Source organism: Ammodytes marinus (genome assembly GCF_949987685.1).
Source record: "Ammodytes marinus genome assembly, chromosome: 2".
Lineage (NCBI taxonomy): Eukaryota > Metazoa > Chordata > Actinopteri > Uranoscopiformes > Ammodytidae > Ammodytes > Ammodytes marinus.
The window spans coordinates 1,094,640-1,115,037 of record NC_137231.1 but is presented as its reverse complement, the minus strand read 5'-3'; the positions used below and the strand labels follow the sequence as shown (position 1 = coordinate 1,115,037).

General features: G+C 41.4%; 1 protein-coding gene across 2 annotated transcripts in view; it reads right to left on the bottom strand.

The window, feature by feature from the left end:
* The window catches only part of zfr (zinc finger RNA binding protein), a 90,128-nt gene that overhangs the window by 29,214 nt on the left and 40,516 nt on the right, over positions 1-20,398 (bottom strand). For both annotated transcript variants that reach the window (XR_013845277.1, XM_080044572.1), the window contains exon 7: positions 5,601-5,807. Coding sequence is in view for 1 of the 2 variants with exons in the window: in XM_080044572.1 (XP_079900698.1) it covers positions 5,601-5,807 (207 nt within the window). In the remaining variant the exon portion in view is untranslated. The remainder of the gene's footprint in view (positions 1-5,600; positions 5,808-20,398) is intronic.

Sequence of the window (20,398 nt, the reverse complement as noted above, 5' to 3'; positions counted from 1 at the left end):
AACGATCAACAGCGCGGATCACGTGACCAACTCTCATCTCAGTGTCCCGCTGTCGTCACCTCGTTAACATGTTGCCAACTGGCGACTTTTTCCGCTATATTTTCCGACTTTCCGCCATAGCGCTAAGACTAGTTAAAGACCAGACACATCTTGCAACTTTTTTTTAATACCGCGCTCACCAGAGCCGAGTACTAGCAACGGCTGCTGTCTCCTCCTCCTAACCGCTCACAGCCCTCACTCACACGGATTGTGTGTCAGATAACAGCCCCCTGCTACCTGCAGCAGCCAGCAGACTGACAACACCGTGTCGCTCTGAGCAAGAGCTGCCAGATGACGTTTGTAAACACGTAAATAGTTTTATAGGTCCACATTCAATTGGCGACTGCATATCTATAAAAAAGCTAACGTTGTAGTGATGGCAACTAACAACGTTTTTAAAGTCAGTTTATATGTAAAGAGGCCTAGTTAATTTGAATAGGCCTACTACCTGGTCAGCATTTTCTATTCATTTAGCCTCTTTCAGAATTGCATATTATGCAAATTAGTTGACTATGTCATCCAGCTACTACTAGTTAATTTTGGGCCAATGACTAGTTTCCTCGTAGAGGAGTCAGCAGAGATAGAGAAGGAAAAATCACAGGGCTCAGGTGTAGAAGGGGTTGTGGTGAAAATGGGTAAAAATCCCAGTCTTTCTACCATCGAAACAGGCCTAGGTTTCACACTAAGTGAGTATAAATACATTTAGAAACTATATTATTAACTATATGTATTATATGTAGGGGAGAACGGGGTAATTTGTCACACGGGTTGGTTGTCACAATCGTTATATCTCGGAACCAGAAGGCGCTGTCTGTGAAATTTTGGTAAGTAAATATCCAGAATTGGGATCAGAGGTCACCTACATAGTCTTCCTTGGAGTTAGACTGCTGAATTTGAGGTGAGACGACTGTTTGTGTTTTTCATGTCAAATTGAAAATATTTAGCTCCTCAGTATTTTTCTTCTAGGCTTTTACACAATGGGTTTATAACAAAACACTTGTTACCCATACAAAGTGTGAAGGGTAAACTATAGTTTAGATTGTGGTTAGCAAGCTAATTAGTTGTCAGATGGTTGTTGGCCTTGATGCTAGCAAGAAATTCAAGTTGGGGTTGGTCGTCACATTTTTTGGGGGGTTGGTTGTCACATGTTATCTCAAGGCTGCAGCCAGAAAAGGAACCCAATAACGAAATAAATTGTCAAGCTGTATCCTCACTGACACCCCAGAGAAGGAAAGAATAGAGCAGGAAAAGGCAGCTAGCATTAGGGGTGTAAATCGCTGCTTTCATCACGATACGATATTAAATCGATTCATTAGACAACGATATGATATTTGCCGATATCTAAAATATGCTGCGATACGATTTCGATTCGATTCAGGGGCCTGCGATCGATATGAGACGATATTATATGCCCATTTAACACAAGATGGCCTATCTCGTTATCTAACAATACATGTTGATAATAGAATAGCCTTCTTAATTGTTTGTATAATTTTAATCCATTGTATGCATTCTGAACACTAAAGATCTTGAAATTAACAGGATAAACAACAAATTTAAGCTGCTACCTCGGCTATTTCCCTCTTTTTGATGACATTTTATTTAATGTCAAGGGGACTTATAAAATACCTCTATCTATGTAAAATACAGCTAAAAAATATTAGCTTGAATTATTTGATTGAAAGATTAATATCTTTCATAAGCTTAATATCATTCATAAGATTAATATCTTTCATAAGATTAATATATTTCAATCTCTTACTATTATTCATATATTAAGGTGTAGTGGCAGTAAACAATGCTTGGAGTGACATTTGAGTAGTTTTGGGCCGTGTAGGGTTTCAGGGCACAGGACTGAATTGGTGGATTCCTCGCTAGCTTAGCTCATTAGCCTAATAGAGCTATCCTCTTTAGCTGAGGCTGCGGTGGCTTGTAAATTCACCCCGGGGAGAGGGTGACCGCCCCGGGGAGCGCAGGAGCTTCTCACCGCTGAGAGAGAAGCCGAGCCGCGCATTCTTGGAACTTTACACTGTGAGCCGGGCAGCGCTGTGCTGGACAGCCCGCGGGGATAACAGCCGAATGCCCCGCTAGCTCAGCTGCTAACCCCGCGAGCCTGTCGAGCGGCGCGCTGCCCCGGTAAGCGCCGGCTCGACTACTCTCTGGCCATGGTGCAAACACCGACAGGTCTGTTACCGATGGTTTCAGTGTCCGAAATGAACTTTGATAATCATAACAAGCGTGAAAAGCCTGCTGCGGTCGGGCGGAAATGGTGTCACAAACATCCGGGCAAGGACATTGTCAAAATAAAAGCATTATACAACATCGATTTGTATCGATGTTTGGACGTTGTATCGATTCAGTTGGATCGTTCGCAAATCAATCGATGGATCGATCTACATCGATGGATCGTTACACCCCTAGCTAGCATGCAAAAGAAAAAAGGGCAACAAAATCAAAACAACCCAGTGCATCCCAAACTAGACCAGCTGCCAAGGCTACAGTAAGTTATGTAGGCCTATTTGTCAACTTGACAATGCAATTAAACTTTCAAATGTAGTTCTACTTTCTTGCCTTCTTTTTAAGATTATTCCCATTAAGATAACATTGTGACAAACAACCCCATAGTGTTTGACAACCGACCCCTTGATGGGGTTGATTGTCACAATGTGTAAGTGTCTTTGATGATCAATTTCTTCTTTATTACAATAAGATAGAAAAAGTGAGGGGTACACATTTCAAGCCAACACCTTAAGCTTCAATTTAATGTAGGAATGACTATTGAAAGATGTTTAGGTGATGAGCAATTCTCACTAGAGTAAAAAGTGTGCCTACTTACCCCGTTCTCCCCTACTGTGTTAGAGTGTCATTTTGGTTGGTGGTGTGCCCCAGGATTTTGTAAATGTAAAAAAATGTGCCGCGGATCACTGCGCTAGACTATCGATGTAACTGTCTGTGTTGATAGTATAATGCAGGGTTCGACATAACCCATGGCCCGCTGGCCCGGGGTCAGTAAAATCATATGCAGGGCAAGTTGATTGGCCAGTCACTGGCCCACCCAGGCCAGTAACGGCCAATCACAGTTCAGCATCTTTTTGTAGACTACATCATGGTTCATTGAAATGCACGTTGAGAGTCGTAATAAAAGCAGTGTTTATCAATATAATAAACATTATATAAAATATATTTTTTAATGAAAGGCCAGTGGACAAACGATGCGTGGGCGTTTTGACAGGCGGAGCAACAAGCGGGCGCACTCTCGCTCCGTTGGCAGAGCTGGCTACCGTCCGCCTGTGAGTCGACAAATCAATCGACTTACTTTGCCCCCTTTCTTTCTTCCCACAGCAGGGGTTGAGGTGCAGAAAATGAAGTGAAAACTGCGCTTTTCCTTTAGCTGCCGCCGTAATGTTACAGTATTTGCATCAAAGCCCCAATGGTAATACAAATGAGAGGCTTTATTTAAACGCTGTGAATGCGTCTCCGGTGATTGTGTCGGTTGTAGACAGAAACGAACGGAGGGACTCGGCTCACTGGACAGTTCCTATAGTCGCGCAGTTTGTCTGCCGACATGGCTCTGTGTTTTCATGATCTACAATCAGATCGCGGAAGTCTTTCCCAGTGAAATCGCTAACGGGGAGAATATCCCCGGTTATTATTTTAGCCACAAACCCCACAGTTCTTCTGCGCGGCGGCTCACTCGCTCACTCACTGGCGAGATCTCACGGTGAAACGCTGCTTTGCTCGGACGAAGGCATTGTGTGTTTCTAAGGTGATTTAACATCATAGCCTTAGAGGAGCGTTTAACATTATGCTGCATATTTTGCACTGCAATGTTTTTTATCAATTGTTTGAAAAAATTGTACCACACCGGACTCTTATGTGAAGCTGACACTTCATGTAGAAGTGACGCACCTGCAGCGCGCTCACGACCAGACGTGAACTCGCATTCACGGTGAAATCTCCCATTAAAAAACGGCATAACCTTCTGATTTTCGGATTTCTATTTTTAACATCAACTTGAGCGCAAGTGGAAAACCGGTCATTGGTTTGACACATTCACATCCCTAATGCATAGAGAAAGTAGTAAACACTACCTACCACACCACAACGACTGATCAGACCTTCATCTCTTTTTTTTTTTTATGTTTGAACATGATTTCTGCAGGTGAACTATTCATTAAACTGCCCAAATTCAAGAATAAAAACAATCATCAAACTTCTGGACTTTAAAATACTGACCGACTCCTTCCACATACTTTCAGTTGTAGGCTTCAAATTCCGTATGTTTGCCTGGTTTTATATTATGTGTATGAGCAATATCAATATTTCATATCATTAACTAAAAGAAAAATAACCAAATCTAAAGGGAATATCTATACTGTTACAGTATTAGATATTCCCTTTAGATTTGGTTATTTTTCTAATATAGGTATTGTAATTATTCACACTAAATTATGAAGAAGAAAAAAAGTGTGTGCAGGGCCAGTAGGAAAAAAAAGTTATGTTGAACCCTGTAATGTAAGAAATAAAACTAACCTTGCAGTTCATTCGGCTAAATATATAACTAGTATGTCTGAGGCTACTCTAAATTCTAAGTAATAATAAGGCTATTTAGAAAACAATGAAACTGAAAGTGTCTGCTCCGCTCCGTTTAGCGCAGAGCTGCGTCAGCAGCAGAGTCTCCCGTAGAGAGTTAAGACAATGGCGGAGGAGTTGGCTTCAAAGCCCCTAGCAAATGCGCCTATTTGCCAATATTTTTGATGAAACCCCAATACTAGGGAACCTGAAAACGTAGGCTAAACAAGGTAGTCTGCAAACTGTTGCTGTTGAAGCAACGGGAGGTAACACACACACACACCGCACCTACACAGAGGCAGGCTGTCTGTGTGCTGCTGCTCCATGCCGATGACAGCTTGCAGTGGAAAAATAATAAACAAATTGTTAAGTGGGGGGGGAACATGTTATGTCCCCAGTGGAAATTACGCCGCAAATATATCCGTGGTAGCTTCACTCGAAACATTCGGAGCTGAAGCCCCTGTAAAATGACGTCGCAACACCGACACACCTCATAGTGCACGACAACAGTTATTGACAACACTGTAGAAAGTTCATATGGGTTGGTATGAGTCTAGGATCACACCGAGTTTAAACGACTGCATTTAATCCAAGCATTCAATAAACTGCGCTCCGATACAGACGGGTAAAAGTGAAGTAGCCCACCGGACATTCTGATTCGAGGCAACACAGTACGGTGGCTCCGGTGGCTCATATTGAACAAACTGCATAATAAATGATCTACAAACACTAAGCATTTGTTTTGTTCAAAACTAAAAAGCTGTACACTGACTACTTTACATTGTATCAAAGTGTCATTTCTTCAGTGTTGTCCATGAAAAGATAAATGAAATATTTGAAGAAATGTGAGGGGTGTACTCACTTTTGTGAGATACTGTATAACACACTGGCTTACTTGGAAATGAGGCCCTATGTCCAGAATTAAGAACTACCCCTTTAGGCCCCCGACAGAGTAGATATCCAATGGTTGACTGACATGGTATACATACCTTCTGGTGCTTGGCTCCGCGGATATGGGCAGCATAGGCGTCTGCCCCAGTGCAGGACACATCACAGAGTTCACAGCGGAGCTGGTTCTGAGCGTTGCGGGCCAACAAACCTCCACCATTACCACTGCTGCTGCTGCTGCTCTGGGAAACCTTCAGTGCAGCTTCCTTCTTCTTATGCTTCTGGCCTTCCAGATGCTCCTTGTAAGTCTAATGCATTCAATGTTTGAAGAGAGGAACAGTCAGTCATACTGCTTGACAAGTCTTTGTTGACTCAGATCCTTTCGAGCAAGTAGACAAATCCTTAATAACAGTTGCATTTACAGTGATTTGGAATGATCAGTCAAATAACTTATACAAACTCAATTATTTACCCTTATTACAAAATATTCGAAAAGACCTAGTGAGGTGGACAACCCTCCCTTTAAGTCTGATGGGTAGAGTATGTAATGGCAAATATTGCATATGATCTCAAATGATAGAATGCTTATATCTGCAATAGGAAACATTGTAAACTGTTGCCGTTTTAACCCATTGATGACGGCTGCTGCGCGACGTCACATTGTATCTCCTGCCTGATGCTGCGTAGCGCAGCATTGTTACTTTATCTAATTTTCATGGTGCGCGCAGCATAGAATGCACCGTCATTGGTTCAAATACACATGAGGTGGGTTTTGTTGATTTTTTAAGACCACGTGACCACCCAAAAGTTGTGTGGTTTGCCAAAAATCACGTCAATCAAAAAAATAAATGAATAAATAAAAAAAATATGCCGGCTGTGTCCGCGATAGTGTATTACAGAACAGTTAGTGGCGTTTGGTGTGCAGAATCAAGGTCTACTATAGACTACTGACGAAAATCACACAACACATTACATGTATTTATTAACAATATTTATGAATTTAGACTATATTTTGCTGCTCCAGCCCGGCGATAGATAAGTTTCAGTTTCGTTTTCATCTCCGTGGTATACAGCCGTTTGGACCAGCTGATCGGTTTACGACAGCGGGAGTCAGTCTGCGTTCCAGCTGTATTGGGAAGTCGGATTTATGGTGCCAGTGATAATTGAATTGAATCGAGGCTTCCGCAGCCATTACCGAAGCAGCGACAACATGCAGCCCACCGCTAGAAAATACAGCCGCACTCAGCCCAGAACCGGAACAACAACAGCGCGATGTGAGTATATGTTTATTTATCCCCATGATAGAAGTGGCCGGCCCGGCCGAACCCATTTTACTTTATCGGCCTTGGGATACTAATGCGGTTCTTCACGCGACGTGTTATCTCCCAGAACTTAAAGTTGTTGGGGAGACACGTTTTTCGGAAGAGTTACCGGTTTTCTGTGCTGATTTCAGACCCACTACCACTGAGTTACGACATATATTGATGGCTAAATTAGGTAACGACTGGGCTAGTATTTCAGCAACTTTCCCACCAGAGCTCCAGTGCCAACCAGTAACTGTCAGCCCAGAGCACGTGTTTTTCAGTGCTTCTTCTCTAGAAAGACGCAGACGCGAGAGACAACTCTGCGTAGCGCAACCCTCTCCATGTTTCCAAGACAACCCACACGGCAGGAAACAAAACCAAACTGCACAACAGTTGATCAAGGTTCATGCTGCCCACGCGGAGAAACCATATAAACCACAAGGTAGGAGAAGCCGCACACTCAGACATAACGATCGAAATGCTTGTTTCCTGTGCAATAAAATCGGACACTGGCGAGCCGAGTGCCACAACAAACAATAGTTATTATTACACCATTACTTTCCTGTAAACACATTCTGTAGCCTATCATGTCGTACACTTTTGCTTTAGCAAACATTTAAGCCATTCCGTTCTGCTTTCAGACTGCAGCCCTATCAGCCTTTTGGGCAAATACATCATATGTCTTTTAGATACCTATTAATTCCCAGCTCAAATGGCCTAACTATATCCAAGTTTAAAGATAGCAGCATGTCTACCTTAACTTTGTTTTCAAAAGTTATTAATGCGTTGGTTTACACTTTTTATTCTTTGCCAAATTACTTTTAGAAACCTTATCTGTTATCTTGTTTTTGATTTATATCTTTTGTGCACGGTGCCTAGTGCCCGCGTTCAGTTTGGGATAACCTTACAAAGTTCTTATTTTTTACCTGTGGCTCAAACAGCCACGCGCTAGCAAAAGCCAACCTTCGGGGCTGGTTAACATGATTTCACTTGTTTTGCCAAGTTGTGCCTTCTTTCAGATGAATTTACTGTGGGTTCATACGGCGCCGTGTTCACTTCCGCCGTTTTCTCCAGCAGAAGAGCAGAGCCTCTACAAAAACAATGCATTATTTGAGACACATTTTGTCCTCATGTAGGTAAGAAACGGCACACACCATTATGGGCCGGTTTCACCGACAAGGCTTAAACCTAGTCTGAGACTAAAATGCCTGTTTGAGCTGTATTAATTCAAAGCTACTTGCACAGACTCAGTTTAAAATAGTCCTAGATTAAAGCTATTCTGGATTAAACAAAGCCAATTGCAAGATGGACGACTAGAGCTACTCTAGGTCTAAATTTGATCTTAAATTAATCCTCCAAAGAGGCAGGTTTAACTTCAGTTTAGTGGTGTTTGTGAGAGAGCATGGACTATTTGGAATATCTAAATGAAGACCAACTCCCACTGCAGAGGCCAGACAGAAGAGTACTTGTGGATAGGTCTTATCCAAAACATTTATTTGATGAACTTACATTTCGAGACCGCTTTCAATATGGAAAATGCACTGAAAATAACAATTTTGCTTGAGTTTATTAGATGGATGCATTTAAATTGAAGATGTATTCAGCATAATAAAATGGGTGTCTAAAACAATTCTGTTTTCAAATGTGGTTGATTTAAAATACTGACACAACATGAACACCTTTTATTTTCTACTTATATCTTCACTGTGATTAGTAATCACAATTGTCTCAGTACTGTATCTTGTTTGAATCATAGCTCTCTCTTCCAACTTCATGTCCAATTCCACCTGTAGAATTTTCATTTTCATGTCATACTTCCTTCAGATATTGCATTTTCTGTTCATGTAATTCTCAGGCTAACTTTCATGCAACGTCATCTTTTTTGTCCTTTGTTGAAAGGTTGTGGCAAGCTCTTCTTTAAAGCGAGATTCGGGTTTCTCTACAGAGTCTATCAGTGCAGATAACATTAAATATGTAAAAATTATAAATGAGAAAGATGTTAAATACCGATAATAATGAAGATAACCTGAAGTTGGTGTATTGTTCTCTTAGTAACATTTTCATTAGTATTGAATTTGTTGCAAATTGCGGCCCAACTATTTATTTGCTCAGTCCCAGCAGTATGGCTTTTAGATTCAATAACCGGATGGTTTAAAAAAAAAATTTTTTAAGAGATTTTTTTCAAATTCATTTAAGTTTATTGACGGGATTTTTTTAGCCTCTGCCATTGTTTTTTCTCACAAGCAATGGTGTTTCTGCTCCACTCTGGGTTTTTATGATCACCGTTGGACCAGCAGCATGTGCTCATGGGCAGGTGTTAATAATCAGGCTTACTTAACTTACTCCAGGACTTCATAGTCTCAGACTAACTAAGCCAAACTTAAACCATATCCATGAAAGTGACTTAAACGTCCCAGTTTAACTAGTCCACATTAAGGCCTACTCCTGGCTTAATCTAGGCCCCGTCTGTGAAACCGGCCCTATAGCTATTGCTAAGCCTCATTTGCTACATATAAATCAACAAGATTTACAAGGCAAATGCCTGATAGCCTTTTTGGACTTAAGGTCCCATATTATGCAAAACACACTTTTTCAATGTGTTGGAACATAACTATGGGTCCACGGTGTGCCTAGGGACAGCCAAAGTATAAAAAAATAAATACAAAAATCTCTCCTTAGTCTATGATAACCCTGGAATGAATTTTAGATCTTTAAGTCCATCTCATGAAAAATGGGAGCAAAAACAAAAGTGTTGCCTTTATATTTTTGTTGAGTGTATTTTATTTCTTAGCCCACTGACCATTGCAACAGCTGTTTTGACGTAAATGTCTCTCACATTTCAGACACTAATTTACTTTATATAAAAACTGTTTTTGGATGCTAGCACTAATTTTTCCTCCTGCAGGTATGCTTTTCAATGATTTCTTGTTCACGTTGCATTTCCTTTGAACAAGCGTGTTCATGCAACTTGGCATTGTTAGGAACTACATTTTGGCTGGTTTTGGCCGGTTGACAGTGGGATGTATGGTGTTTTGCAACACAAAGAAGGAGAGGTTTTGTAAAGTTTTCTGGAGAGAGAGAGAGAGAGAGAGAGAGAGAGAGAGAGAGAGAGAGAGAGAGAGAGAGAGAGAGAGAGAGAGAGAGAGAGAGAGAGAGAGAGAGAGAGAGAGAGAGAGAGAGAGAGAGAGAGAGAGAGAGAGAGAGAGAGAGAGAGAGAGAGAGAGCGAGAGAGAGAGCGAGAGAGAGAGAGAGAGAGAGAGAGAGAGAGAGAGAGAGAGAGATTCTCGTTGTGGTTGTATGTTGGTATAGAGTTTGAGGGGTTTTATGTGTCAGAAATGATGCAGAGTTCTGATCTCTGGTTCTGTCACGGTCAGTCAGTTGTTCTTATTCATTTTCTGTATATGAATATTTCCCTGGAAATATGCTAACCTCATTCTTTTCCCAAACTTGTTTTCTTTTATGCTTCTTTTACTATTTCCCACCTTCTGCGTTTTCCTTAACAACTAATTTTAACACAACTAACTTTGCAATCTTTATTGTTTTGTTTGATGCACATAATCAACATTTTGCTGCAACCTTGTTGATGTTTAACCACAGGAAACATTGTAGGCTAGATCAGTAAGTAATTATGGTTAAGTTCCCCTTGATGACTGCAAACAAAGGTAAGAAAACATTGTTATTTATTTTGGCTTTGACTTACTGCTGTGAAGTGTACATTACTTTCCCTATTTAATTGGTTATATGCCTTGACACATATTCCTTCAACTTTTCTACACCAGACATTAATAGGGCCTGTAAATTAATGTTATTTTTGTTTGAATCACCTTTTCTGAGTCGAGCCAACAAATCACTTTACATCTCTTTGACCCCGTTTCCATTTGTCTTTAACATGTGGTTTTTGTCATCGGATCACATGTGGATAGCTCTAACTACAGGTGGAAACACTCAAGACGCATTGAAGACGTTTTGAGATCGGATCACAAAAACCACATTCGGAGGTGGTTTACGTCGCTTGTGTCGCGTGTGTCCGCATTCAAATAATAGTGGAAACAGCATTGTGACTCTTGTCCACATTAGGGACCTCCTACTCAACTGCCTGAGCGGAAATACGTAGAAAATGCATCACTGGCGGCTGCAACAAAAGGTTTTAGTGTGCGCCCAGTTAAAAGTATTGCAAATGATAAGCTATCTCTCCTGTTTTCATTTAACCGAGTAAAACTGTGATAACACGGAAGTTGCTGATTTTTTTTCTGGCGCCCTGCAAGCTGCAGGCATGTGGAGCGCTAACTTCTTGTTCTTATCTGCTTCAAAATAAAGGTCAACTCGCGCTTGGCTAGTAACAGGCTTTTAATGTGAAGGTGTACAGGAAATGTTCTATTTGCACAAGGAATAACTTAACTGCATTAATATAGAAAGCCATGGACTGGTGGCGGTGACAAGAGATTATCAGAGGCAGACGTTAGAATAGCCACACAGCGAGCACACATCTTTCACCAGCCAAAGTGGCATGAGAACTTACTCGCCTAAGAGTTTTTACTTTTATATACCATCTATGATATTTCCCGCATTTGGCGAGTGTTAATGTAGAGCCCTCTAAGCAGTGTTGTGCATCGCTCCTCCTTGTCTAAATGAGACAGTCTATCTCGTCAACCTAGACTGGTAATTATCTTCGCATGTAATGCATTTTAATAGCAAATGCGATTAAAACTGTGGCACTGTACAGCCCTGTATGTTTACTTGTTTGAACCCCACCGGCTAAAAACAGCAATGCAAACGGAAATCTTGTAGGCCCTACGTGTTGATTTAAATACAGCGCGGGTAAATGTAATCGGATCACAAGTAGACAAAGGGCGTACTCACACTAGGGCCGTTTGCCTGTTCCGTGCTGCAGGAAGATTCAGCACGATTCCCCCCCTCCCCACGCTGGCCCGTGGTCACACTGCTCGTGGCCTGGGCACGATTGCACCTTGCCTACGTCACCGTGCGCGTTTAGGATTTGGAGCGTAGTCTACTTGTAGGCTATACGACTGTTTGTGAATATTTTCATCCGGCCAAATTTGCATCATATATTCCACTTCCACATTAGAGCAACGAGAATCCTTAAGCTAGTGTTTTTAAAAAAATGTAGCCTTGACGTAATAGGTCGCGGTGAACAGTCTCATATTTGTGCAGCACGCTGTTTATTATTAATATAACAGCCCGTCATCAGACCATACGTACCGGATGGTTTTATACACATCGATCGCTCCATCAAGTAATCCAAGTCAGACCTTTTTGTATGGGCAGAGATCGTTTTTTTTAAGTGTCTTTATAAAGTTTATTGTTAAACCTTAGTGTAGGCTACTGTTTCCTTATCACCGGGCCGCGGTGTGTTGTTTTGGGTGCGTCTCCACCGCCATGCTTAAAGGCAGTTATGACAGCTGACGAGAGGAAAAAGAAAAAAATCATCTGACGAACGTGAGTAAACACGAAAACCTTTTTGCTTTGCTTTCTGCGCTCACCTATTTAGCTCTCTCCCTCTTTTATTAGCCCACACCTAGGCCTACACACACGTTAATTCTCACACATTTTATGTAGCTACAAGTCCAAGTGGTGGGCAATTCTGGTGCCGACTAGTAAGGCAGCGGACGTTAACGGACTATGCATCCTTAATAAATTCACGTCAGGAACGCCGCCTGTGCGCTTGCTTGTGCACGTGTCATCTCATTAGCATCTGTACTTTGGCCACGGCACACCTCTCCCAGGTGTGCCGTGGCCAAGGGGCTGTTCTGTGCTGGAATACAAGTTGGCGTGGTCACACTAGCCAAACGTTCTAGACTTAGTATGCAAATGAGCTTTGGCACGGGGCCGCGGCCCTAGTGTGAGTGGCCCCAAAGAAGTCACATTTGAAAATACAAGTGGGAACACACGGACTGAGAGCTGGCCACCTTTGATCGGATTACCAAAGTCAGAAGCAGGGTTTTTCCTGCATTCAAAAAATTTTGGCGCCCGCCAAAGGAATTTTAGCGCCCGCCAAAGGAAAATCCTCAGCGCCAAAGTGTTTTTTTTATATATATATATATATAGATAAATAAATAAAAATCTACTTAAAACGGCTCCAAATGTGTTTCCATTTCCGCGCCATTCCAGTCATATTACTTGCAATCTCAGTTGTAAAAAAATAAATCAGGTCGGGGATAATCGTTATTAAACTATCATTGTTCCGCTCGCCGGGGCATGCAGGCTTATAAATGCAGCGCACCCTTTCAGTCGTGAGCTCCGCTCGGCCCCTCCCTTACCTGAGTTTAGCTATCGGCTCGTCCAGAGTAGGAGGGAGATGTTGCGCATTGCCGGGTGTTTTGAAAAACTTCTAGATGACGAGAATAAAAGGTAAAACTAATTGTGTTGTCTGAAAACACTTCAGACTCACAACAAACTAAAATAATGTGCAAGATTTGTCACACGCGAGTAACGTGACATACGCGACCGAGAGAGAGAGACAGAGAGAGAGAAAGAAAAGTGATATACACCTATATCTGCACCTCTAAACATCCCGACCAATTTGTTTATTCACTTTAAGTCGAATCATAGTGGTCTATGACCAAGCAATCAATGAATAAAAACACAGGAAGTTTAAAGCTCCTTGACTCCTGCCACCACAACTGTCAACACTACAATGCAACTGCCTATCCAGCCAGCTCCATGACATAAATAAATCATGCCCTTACATTCAATGCTAGCAAAAGACGTGCCCTATCAACACCATTTACAACTGGTTATTTTTATTTTGACATATTTTTTTTTAATTATTAAAAATATGTTTCACTTATTTAGCCTATTTCTATTCTCCCTGTTTTCAGTTCAATTAGGCCTTTGTTTAAAGTCCAAAGTCATGGTGTTATTAGAAAAAAACCTTGTTAAAAGTAAAATAAATGCATAATGTTCTTAAATCAATGATTAACTGTCTTTAATAATCGTGATAACACAATGTGATTACTCAAAATAATCATGATTATGATTTTTTCATAATCGAGCAGCCCTACCTTCTTCCATGGTTTAGATCAATTAGAAACAATTAAAGTATTAGGCCTAAATAGGTAGGCCTAGTCATTATTAGTATTTTGACTTCATATATAGGTTGTTTATTGTGATTTCATAAGCGTCAGTGAGCTCCATGGTAACACAGTGATTGACAGGCTGACTGAAATGCTCTTGAGCTGGACAGAAACTCCCCTCTCCCAACCCAACACCCCTCTTAAAATACACAAACCGTTTGCCTTTACTGTCGCGACCCCAAAAAAAGTCGGTCGCGTACTGACCCCCCAAAGGCCCATTCTGAGCCAGGAAAAACCCTGAGAAGACAAGTGGAAACGGGGTCTGAGTGACTCAGCTTGATGATAATGCCTCCTGGCCCCCACCTGTGTCTCTCTTAACTTTGAAAATCACACAAATAACGGCCCACTTATTGTATAGACAGTCACTACAATGCTTTAATTTGCATCACTGCCTTGCCCCCCTTTAAGAAGACTGGTTTTAAATGGTAATGCTTGCAAAACTAAGACCCTCCCTATTGTGCCTTTTCCTTGCAGATGAAAGACCCCAGCAACACAAAACCCTGATCTGAAGGAAATGCTGGATTGACTGTGGCAGTGTGTCACCTCTTGCCAGAGCAACCAGCTTCTATCTGCAAAAACCAGAGCCATAACTGATCAGCCATCAGCCCACGAGCCATGGCTGGACGACACCAGCAGAAACCAGAAACAACAATGACTGAAGGACGAGGCAATGGCCGCCTAACCTGCACCACTGATCAATCACACTGATGCTTTCGGCTTCTCCCCCCCCCTCCCCCTTGTCCAGCTGTGAAGAATCCCACTCATACCCAGCCCACCGCGGTCCACCATCACAGCCTACAAAGCAACAACCTCCACCCTACCAGAGCCGCAGAGAAATGTCCACACAAAAATCTTTTCCGCACACATGAACATTCACTGAAACTCTTTCTTTGTGCGCTGTTTTCTTTTTTGATGAACACTTGGACTGAAAACCTTGCGCTCCCACCAAGAAACTTGATTTTTGTTTTGAACATAGATCTTTTCATGATCATGCTCTGAACACTTGTTTGATCATGCTCTGAACACTTGTGCAAAACTTTGCTTATCTGATTGATTTCCTACCTTTTGCTGCTTCAACATTTTATTCACTCCCATTGATTATGTTGGAATATTCGGTTTAGTTTTTTCCTCTAAATTGCGTATGTGAGGTTTTTATTTCTTAACCAATTTTTCAACCCTTGATTTTAGTTTAGAATACACTGCGTTCCAAATTATAATGCAAATGAGATTTTCCCAGATTTTCCGAAATAGTCGATGCAAATCACAGTCAGTATAATTTTCAAGTCATCAACTGTATTGAACAAACCTCCCAATAATAAAAGTATTTTTTTCAAAAATAAAAAACTCGACTCCTTTTCCAACTTATTATGCACAACAGAGTTTCAAAACATTTTATAGGTTGTAAACAACTAAAAACGGTCATTTGGTGAATTTGCAGAATGTGGAGGTCATATTCAGTGAAATAAAAAGCTATTTCAATCAAAAACATCTTAACAGGCCAAGTTACATGTTAACATAGGACCCCTTCTTAGATATCACCTTCACAATTCTTGCATCCATTGAACTTGTGAGTTTTTGGAGAGTTTCTGCTTGAATATCTTTTTAGGATGCCAGAATAGCCTCCCATTGCTGCTGTTTTGATGTGAACTGCCTCCCAACCTCATAGATGTTTTGCCTGAGGATGCTCCAAAGGTTCTCAATAGGTCAGGAGAAGATGGGGGCCACACCCAGGGCCGGAACTAGGCATAGGCATTCTAGGCACGTGCCTAGGGCCCATTTCCACAAGGGGGCCCAGTGAGAAGGAAAAAAAATATATATATATATATTTTTTTTTAGGTTTTTTTTTACGGTATGCGTTTGATACTATCATATTATGCAAATGTAAGTTATCATACAAAAAAAGGAATACAATTTTTTGGTCTGGATAGTTAATAGCCTATTAATTTAATCAGTTCATCCGAGGTTAATTTATCACTCGGTATTGAGTTTATTTTAAAAAATTGGAAATGTAGTAGTAGAGGGTAGTTGAGTCGATCGCGTGGCATTCTTTAAAAAAAAAAAAAATAAATATATATATATAGGCTATATATATATATATTATTTATTTTATTTTTATTTATTTTTTACTATGAAAGAGCGAACGAGCCGTGTGAGCATGCGCCGACGTTCGGTGGAGGGAGAGAGGACACCACTTTCTAATTTGATATACAGTACATATCAGTTTGTTAGCCAGTGAGCTAACCACAGCTAATCCAAGTCAAGGAAGTGGAGAGGCTTCTACACTGTGACAAATTCTACTATGTAAAATACAGCCAGAGAGAGGAAGACTGTTCAGACAAACAGACCACCACATATTCTAGTGGGGCAGAAGTGATCATTGAGAAGGATTTTTTTTGTACGACTCTATAAGTCTGCCTTTAAGATAAACCTATGCATTTGTGTATATTTCTTGCTCTTTTAAATTAGAATTTCTTAAGCCAGTGATTTTCAAACGCGGGGTTATGGCAGGGGGGGCGCGGATGAATATGTGAGTTTGTGTTTTTTATATTAAGATCACGGCATAGCTGGACAAGAGTTCTTCTGCTTCATTCCTCTCACTGCATTTAAATGCATTCATTATATTACAGAGAAATAGGTCTCGTTAAAGAAAAAGAGCACCAAGCCCAACCCAGAGGACCCTGCATGCATTTTTTTTATTTTTATTTTAATATTTTTATGGAAAATCCATGTGTCTTTCTTCAATTGCTTCTAATTCATCAGACCCAGTGTCTCCAAATTATTTGTTCACACAAAATTCCTCATATTTAGCCTCTAAATTTTCCTCTCAAAGTGCACCAGATTCATGCATTTCACTTTAAAAAGGTGAAAAAAATCTCCCGGGGGGGCATGCCCCCGGACCCCCCTAGGAGGGTCTGGTTCTCTGCTGGCTACTATTTTCCTCCAGCAGGACATTGGAGGTACTAGCGTGGCACTGGATGTGTGAATGACATTTAACTAGGCAATAATTTGGGCAAGTCTGTCTGCCTATCTTTCTCACTCTGCTGATATTTATTGGAGACTTTGGTTGTATGCAGCAGTTTTTTCTTTTCTATACTGGAAAATACCTTTAGGCTGCAATTCTGCAGACATGTTTCCTCTTAACTGAGAACCGTACCGTACAGAACAGAACCGTGACTTAAAAACCGAGGTACGTACCGAACCGTGACTTTTGACCCCTAATAGTAGGTGGTAGCTCACTTTGACTTGGTCATTTTAAAAGTAGCTCACAAGCTGAAAAACAGTGGCCACCCCTGCTGTAGTCTATAGCCTATTTCAGCCTCATCTGTGGAAAAAAAGATAGCTGGACAACAGAGTTCTTCTGCTTCGTTCCTCTCACTGCATTTAAATGCATTCATAATATTAAAGAGAAATATGTTCCGTAAAAGAAAAAAAAGCACCATCCCAGAGGACACTGAATTATATTTTTTATTTTATTTATATATTATATTTTTTCTATATTAATATTTTTATGGAAAATCCATGTCTTTCTTCGATAGCTTTTATTTCTACTTCATTTGAGCCAGTATCTCCAAATTATTTGTTCACACAAAATTCCTCAGATTTAGCCTCTTAATTTTCCTCTCAAAGTGCACCAAATTCATAGCCTGGAAATCCTGACCCTGATATCTTGAACGATAGAGGGTCTGGCGACGATCAATAGTAATTTCCAACTCTAGGGGCGGCTCCTACTCGTGCATTTCAAATGCCACTGCACGCAGTTGGATAGCACTACAACCAATCAGAGCGATGCACAAGTGACGTAAGCCCCGTTCGTTTAGCGAACAGCTGTTAAACTGTTCAATTAAACGTTTGCCGTTGTCGGTCGGCAAAACAGAACATTCCACTTACTTGCTAGTGAAAGCTATGAGTCCCGTCTTCCAATTCGTTAAGGGTCGAGGCCAAAGCAGTCTCAAACTCACACAACATATCCGCAGCCATCTTTGATGTTTACTATCACAGCTTCGACGTCGCATGCACGTCACTGTCGTCATCCGGTTACGTCCTCCCCAGAGCACCATATAAAGGGCTCTGGCGCGCCCATATTAGATAGAACCAATTGAAACGTTATACCAGATTTCTGGTAGTCTTGATAAGCTTCAACGGAGCGTCTCCAGACCAACACGCGCAGCAAATTTAATTTGCCAGCGCCTAGTGGCAGGTCTGGGAATGCCAGGCTACCAAATTCATGCATTTCACTTTAAAAAGGTAAAAAAAGAATCTCCCGGGGGGGCATACCCCCGGACACCCCTAGGAGAGTCAGGATCTCGGCTGGCTACTATTTTCACTAAGCTGGACATTGGAGGCACTAGGGATGAACTGGGTGTGTGAATGACATTTAACAATAGTCAATCATTTGGCCACGATAACATTGGAGAGGGGGGCCCTAATCAAATTCGGCTTAGGGCCACATGAAGGCTTGGGCCGGCTCTGCTCCCCGGTTATAATTTTAGTCGTCAAACCAGAGTTTTTCTGTGCTGCGTCTCAGACCGGCGATGTCTCACTGTGAATTTCGCCGTTACCCACCACAGAGTTCCACGCCAGGTTTCACCAGGTGAATCGCTGCTTCGCTCACGCAAGGCTTTTGTGTTAGATCAGGCTTGCACGAGCGTTTTAACTTTATGCTGAATAAAGCATTGCACTGCACTGTTTTTCATCCAGTTGGAAAAATTGCTCCCACACTGGACTCTGCACGCACCTTACAGAAATGCTCCTGCAGTGAGCTCGCACACTCGGTTACGTTTCTCTTTACTCCCGATTACAAACGCGCAACTCTTAAACAAATGAATGAGCATAATACTCTTGTGGCAGTTCAAATGTACGTAGTTTTTCACCAAATCGTGAAGTATCCGTTTGGAGGGGGCCCGAAAAAATGCGGTATGCCTAGTGTAATCTTTCTTCTTAATCCGGGCCTGGCCACACCATGAGGTTCTCTCCTTTTATGCCCATACCAGCCAATGACACAGAGGTATTCTTTGCAGCATGAGATGGTGCATTGTCATTCATGAAGATGATTTTACTACGGAAGGCACTTTCCTTCTTTTTGTACCACGGAAGAAAGTGGTCAGTCAGAAACTCTACATACTTTGCAGAGGTCATTTTCACACCGTCAGGGACCCTGAAGGTGCCAACCAGCTTTCTCCCCATGATTCCGGCCCAAAACATGACTCCACCACCTCCTTGCTGACGTTGCAGCCTTGTTGGGACATGGTGGGCATTCACCAACCATCCACTACTCCATCCATCTGGACCATCCAGGGTTGCACGGCACTCATCAGTAAACAAGACTGTTTGAATATGAGTCTTCATGTATTTCTGAGCCCACTGCAACCGTTTCTGCTTGTGAGCATTGTTTAGGGGTGGCCGAATAATAGGTTTATGCACAACTGCAAACTTCTGGATCCTATACCTTGAGGTTTGCGGGACTCCAGAGGCACCAGGAGCTTCAAATACATGTCTGCTGCTTTGTGATGGCATTTTAGCAGCTGCTCTCCTATTCCGATGAATTTGTCTGGCAGAAACCTTCCTCATATTACTTTTATCCAAACAAACCCGTCTGTGCTCTGAATCAGCCACAAATCTCTTTACAGTATGATGATCACACTTTTTTTTGTGAAATATCTAATGTTGTCATACCTTGTCCAAGGTATTGCACTATTTGCCGCTTTTAGGCAGCAGAGAGATCCTTTTTCTTTCGCATATTGCTTGAAACCTGTGGCCTGCTTAATCATGTGGAACGTCCTTGTTAAGTAGATTTCCTTTGATTGAGCTTACTTAGCAAACCGATTATCACAGGTTTCTGAGATTGATTTCAATGATCCAAAGCGCCCTGAGACACAATACCATCCATGAGTTTAAATTAAATACAAAAAATTAAATGTTTAGGACACTTAATTCCAATTTGCATAATAAGTTGGAACATAGTGTACTGTCTTTTTTTCTCTCTTTAATGCATTGATGGAGAGCCTTTTTGGCATATTGTGTATAGGTCTGTCAGATGTTCTGTGGCCTTTGGCTAAGTGCTTACAATTGTTCCTTACCTTGAGCTTTTTCTAAATTATCTTTCTTCTTAAAATTGATATACCCATTTTGGTCCATCTGTCACTTTAACATTTTAATTTTAATTTGAGTTTTACCTTTTCTCAGGGTGCCCGTTTAGGCCTAAAAAAAAAAAAAAGTGTGGAGTGTAATGGCAAATAACTTTGCGTCTGAGTTGTTCATGATCAGAGTGTCACAACCGGTCACAACATGACTAAAAGCTGTTGTGTGTTGAGCTGCACACTCAAGAAAAGTTATTCAAATGTAAAAAATTAGTTAAAGCGATTTGTAAACCTAAGAAAAAGCCGTGATCCGTTACGAAGGAAACGGTGGATAAGAAGAGAGGATGCCAGGATCAATAGCCTACGCGACTAAGGTGGACGAAAACTTTGAGACCCCAACACTAAATACACTTATTTTTTATTT